Source organism: Octopus bimaculoides, chromosome 30 (assembly GCF_001194135.2).
Source record: "Octopus bimaculoides isolate UCB-OBI-ISO-001 chromosome 30, ASM119413v2, whole genome shotgun sequence".
NCBI lineage: Eukaryota > Metazoa > Mollusca > Cephalopoda > Octopoda > Octopodidae > Octopus > Octopus bimaculoides.
The window spans coordinates 2,598,096-2,603,732 of NC_069010.1; the positions used below are offsets into that span (position 1 = coordinate 2,598,096).

The window sequence follows — 5,637 nt, forward strand, 5'->3', positions numbered from 1 at the left end:
ATATATATATATATATATATATATATATATATATATATATACACACACACACACACACACACACATATACATACACATACAGTTTCCTCTATGTTTTTCAGTTACATGATTATATAAGTCACTAGCCTGCTGGCTAAGCAACACAGATCTGTGATCAAAGGTGTTCTAGCTGTGACTGTCCTGTCTTATTTAGACATAGTGTATCTAGGACTATGTTATCTAATGTGCAATGTACATATTTAATCTACAACAACAACAAAATGGACACATTCGATAATGTAGTCCTAGATACACTATGTTAGCAAACAACATGATGATCATGACTTGAATACCTTTAATCCTAGGTCATCTGGATCAGGACTGACTTGTGGCTGAACAAGAACAAGGAAGAACACATTAGCTAATGTACTCCTAGATACACAATATCTTGAGAAAAGAGTGGGTGGTCATGGTTAGACTCTGTTGCATTTTATGCTAATTATATCTCGTTTCTCTTTGTTAGGTTGAAACCAAAGATTTAGCAGAGTTTGAATTTATGGAACAATTAGCCGATGACATGTCTTTTTGCAGCGATTCTTCCGTTGTAGTCAAGTTCATGCACAAACGTCTTCCACACAGTGTAAGTGTCGCTGTTATTATTGTTTTATTTCTCAGAGCTCTCGGTTTTGCTTGCTCTGGTTGATTCTGTTAGAGCGGACAGCATCCTGTTATCAGAGATCTCACCTGAGTCTCTTTCCACATATTGGTACTTAGGTGTTACGTACGAGATGGTATCAAAAAAGTTCCTGGACTCTCTCTCTCTCTCTCTCTTTTACTCTTTTACTTGTTTCAGCCATTTGACTGCGGCCATGCTGGAGCACCGCCTTTTAGTCGAGCAAATCGACCTCAGGACTTATTCTTTTGTAAGCCTAGTACTTATTCTATTGGGTCTCTTTTTGCCGAACCGCTAAGTTATGGGGACGTAAACACACCAGCATCGGTTGTCAAGCGATGTTGGGGGGACAAACACAGACACACAAACACACATACACATATATATATACATATATACGACGGGCCTCCTTCAGTTTCCGTCTACCAAATCCACTTACAGGGCTTTGGTCGGCCCGAGGCTATAGTAGAAGACACTTGCCCAAGGTGCCACGCAGTGAGACTGAACCCGGAACCATGTGGCTGGTAAGCAAGCTACTTACCACACAGCCACTCCTGCGCCTAGTTATGTTTAATAAAAAAAATAGCTTATTTACCTAAGTTTTAATTCTATCTCCTTCGAAATAATCACCTTACGCATCAATACACCGGTCCCGGCATTCCTGCCACTTTCGGGATCTGACCTGGAAGTCGTTTACTGTGAGTCAAGGACCTTCTGCGATTCACCCTTGATATCAACAGTGGTGTTAAAACAATGACGTTTGAGCTACCTTTTCATCTTGGGCAAGAGACGGAATTCTGCAGGTGCTAAATCTGGCAAATAGGGTGGCTCTGTGGAAGCGATAAGATGAGAGAAACTCACAAGTGAAGAGAGCTCAGTGACTGGGTGCATTGTCATCATTCTTTGTGCTCCACAAATCCAGTCGTTTTTGATGAATCTCCTCCCTCAAACGCTTCAAAACATCACAGTAGAACGCTCAATTGATGGTCTGGCTCTGGAGGATGAATTCACAATGCACAATACCACATTTCCAAGGGTAACGCTCATTGCAGGTCTTCCAAATCACTTATTGCTTAGAACCCATTGTCTCATCGCCATAAGCTTGCCAAAGCATGCTCAATGTGTCTGTAGCAAACTTTTCGAGTTTCACGCAAAATTTCACATTGACTCCTTGTTCATGTCCATGATACCTCTTATACCTTACTTTTCTCTCAAGATGCTTACACTTTGTCGAGCATGCACTCTGACATTATTTATTAATAATGATAACAAACTTTTCTACTGGAAGCACAAGGCCTCAAATTTGGAGGAAGGGATTAAGTTGGTTACATCAACTCCAGTGTGTAACTGGTACTTAATTTATCAACCCTGAAAGGATGAAAGGCAAAGTAAACCCCAATGGCATTTGAATTCAGAACATGAAGACAGATGAAATACTGCTAAGCATTTCACCCAGTGTGCTAACGATTCTGCCAACTCACCACCTTATTAATAATGATAATATAATTAAGGTGGAGAACTTGCAGAATCATTAGCATGCTGGACAAAATGCTTAGTAGTAATTCACTCATCACTACGTTCTGAGTTCAAATACTGCTGAGGTCGACTTTGCCCTTCATCCTTTTGAGAGTCAATAAATTAGGTACCAGTGAAACACTGGGGTTGAAGTAATCGACATCCCCCCTTCCCCCAAATTTCAGGCTTTGTGCCTGAATCATTAGCACACCAGGTAAAATGCTTAGCGGTATTTTGCCCATCTTTATGTTCCAAGTTCAAATTCTGCTGAGGTCAACTTTGCCTTTTGTCCTTTCAGGGTCAATGAAATAAGTACCAGTTACATACTGGAGTCAATGCAAATGACTTTCCCCCTCCCAAAATTTCAGGCCTCTTGTGCCTATAGTAGAAAGGCTTATTGTTTTTATCAAGTGAGAGAATAATGCATGCAATCATAGTGATTTAGGCCTTGTACCTAGAGTAGAAAGTATTATTGTTGTTGATGTTGTTGTTGTATTGTCTTTTTATCTTTTTTAAAAATTTTTTATATAGGTTTCCAAGCTGACAGCTGCTCACATAGCTCCAACTTCCCTACCAGATTCATGGAGAGAAAGGTATTGTATATGTTGAAATAGATGTGGGTGTGTTGTTGGTGTGTGCATTCTTTTATTCTTTACAGTCATTTGACTGTGGCCATGCTGGAGCACCACCTTAAAGGCTTTTAGTTGAAGAAACCAACTCCAGGACTTATATATGTGTTTATGTGACGTGCGTGTGTGTTGTGTATATTTTAATGCAGTATACCAGCTTGGAACATGTGTTAAATGACGGTGATGACATGCACCCAAATACACACACACACACATACACATGCACACATGTACAACATATACAACACATACACACACATACAGCACATACACAAGCAACGCACATACAGATATGCACATATACAACACACAGCACACTCACATGCGACATTCATACCACACACACATGCATGTAACACATATGTAAAGCATGTGCACACACACATATTTAGTTGATTTTATGAACACCCAACACTTTATCTAACCCTTCCTTCCTTCCTTCCTTCCTTCATTATGTCTTTTCAATTTCGATTCTGCAGGAATTCGGCACCAAGTCACCGATCATCCGTCCATTACGTCAATTCCATCATCTCCTCAGACAGAGACGACACTCTGGTGAACGGCACCACAGATTCTGGTTCAGACACGGAGGAGACATTGTTCAGTTCATCGGAGCACTGCAGCGATGGGGACATTGCCTACACTGGTGCCGACAGTGGGGAAGACGGTGGGTGCGATGGCAAAATATTTTGGACAGGGGACGAAGTTACAAATGACGGGCATGTCAAGAATGACAACAGTAAAAAAGACTATAACAGCCGTGACGGTGATACTCAGATCAATGGTGTTGTAGAGTATCAAGAGTCTGACAGTGAAGAAAGAGGTATCAGTTTGGGTCAGCCAGTTGAGGCCACGACAACAGGATTTGGGTCCACATACATGACTGGGACCATCCAGAATAAAATTGAGAACTTGTTCCTGGACTCTTCGCCAAAAAGTCAAAGGGATCGGGAACGAGGACAGAGGTCACCACAGCAGGCAGAGGTGGTTAGAGCGGCCGGCAGGATGGGATTGGGGATGTCGTCAGTGACATCGGCAGCTGCGTCAGAATCAGGTGTCGCCTGCAGACAGCGTCAGCATCGGACTCAAGCCAACAGCAAGGATTCTGGCAGCCACACTATGGACCATTCTGAAGTCAAGGTCGCAGTCATCCCGTTGACGGCAAGAGGAATCACACGGAAAATTGCTGTGAAAGACATTGGCAGTCATCGGACAATTAGGGGTGGACACATGGAGAAAAGCATAGGAACTGAGGAGCTTGAGCATTTGGTTGGGGCCAACACTACCACAAGCATGACGTTTGGTGGGAGTGGGGAGAGTTTGGGTGGCAGCAGGGGTGGGGGTGGTAGTGGTGGCGTGAAGGGGAAGGGGAAAGATGAAGAGTCAGGGTCAGCCAGATCTTCAGATTTCTGTTCGTCAGATGAATGCATGACTGATGATGACGGTGCCGTGGTAGTGGTGAGACAAGCAAGGAGTACCAACAACAGCAGGAACTCGGAGGAGCGTTGCAGCGCCATCGGCGATGACTTCGCCGCTGGCGTTCGGGGTCGAGTCACCGGTGCAAGCAACGAGTCGCCGTCCCCTTCAGACGAGTCTGACCACCACCACACCGACGAGGATAGCGGCAGTGGAAACAACAACAGTTACAAAAGAAATGATGACGGTGATAGTGACGATGACGCCGACGCCGATGATGATGATGATGATGATGACAATGATGACGGTGATGAAGAGAGTAAGAGCAGCAGCAATGATGATGAAGATGCTTGGAACGACACGTGCGATTCTGTGAAGAAGATTGAAGAATCCTTGTTCCAGAAAAGTCTCAGCAACAAACAAGATCCAGCTACTGGTGAGCTTTTGTTGTTCTTTTTGTTGTCATTGTTTTGTTTTTCATTACTTTTTTTATCCCTTGCCTTTCTTTTTGTTTTTTAATTTCTTTTTGATGTTGTTTTTGTTTTTTAATTTCTTTTTGATGTTTTTGTTTTTTAATGTCTTTTTGGTGTTGTTGTTTTTGTTTAGCCCTTTGTCAATCCTGATCCAGTAAATGTGTAAACAAAGACATTCCAGCTATGATCTATTCAGACATAGTGTATCTAGGAATACATTATCAAATGTGACCTTCCCTGTTATTATTGTTTATCCTCTGGTCAATGCTGATCTAGTAGATTGGGATCAAACTTGTTCCAGATGTGACCATCCTGTCATTTATTCAACCACGGAAAGATAAAAAGTAAAGTCAACCTCAGTGAAATTTGAACTCAGAACGTAACAATGGGTGAAATACTGCCAAGTATTTCATCCGGCATGCTAACGATTCTGCCAGCTTGCTGTCTTAATAATAATAATAATAATAATAATATGATAATAATAATAATGATGATAATAATAATCTTTTCTACTGTAGACACAAGGCCTGAAATTTGTGGGGAGGGGACTAGCCGATTTCATAAATCCCAGTATTTAACTGGTACTTAATTTATAGACCATGGAAAGATGAAAGGCAATGTCGACCTCAGTGGAATTTGAACTCAGAACATTGCGACAGATGAAATACTACTAAGCATTTTGTCTGGCATGCTAACGATTCTGCCAGCTCCCTGCTTTATCCAGGTTTCTTAAATGGGCCACCATATTCCTGATTTTTCAGAGGAAACGAGCAGTGGCTGTGTGGTAAGTAGCTTACTTACCAACCACATGGTTCCGGGTTCATTCCCACTGCGTGGCACCTTGGGCAAGTGTCTTCTACTATAGCCTCGGGCCGACAAAAGCCTTGTGAGTGGATTTGGTAGGCGGAAACTGAAAGAAGCCCGTTGTATATATGTATATATATATATATAT

At 42.1% G+C, this 5,637-nt stretch overlaps 1 protein-coding gene across 1 annotated transcript in view; it reads left to right on the top strand.

Moving 5' to 3' along the window:
* The window catches only part of LOC106878593 (uncharacterized), a 16,688-nt gene extending 11,853 nt beyond the window's left edge, over nucleotides 1-4,835 (top strand). Inside the window, exons 7-10 of the mRNA XM_052978066.1 lie at nucleotides 503-619; nucleotides 2,699-2,760; nucleotides 3,276-4,648; nucleotides 4,819-4,835. Of these exons, the coding sequence (XP_052834026.1) occupies nucleotides 503-619; nucleotides 2,699-2,760; nucleotides 3,276-4,648; nucleotides 4,819-4,835 (1,569 nt within the window). The remainder of the gene's footprint in view (nucleotides 1-502; nucleotides 620-2,698; nucleotides 2,761-3,275; nucleotides 4,649-4,818) is intronic.
* Nucleotides 4,836-5,637: the final 802 nt, after the last annotated feature.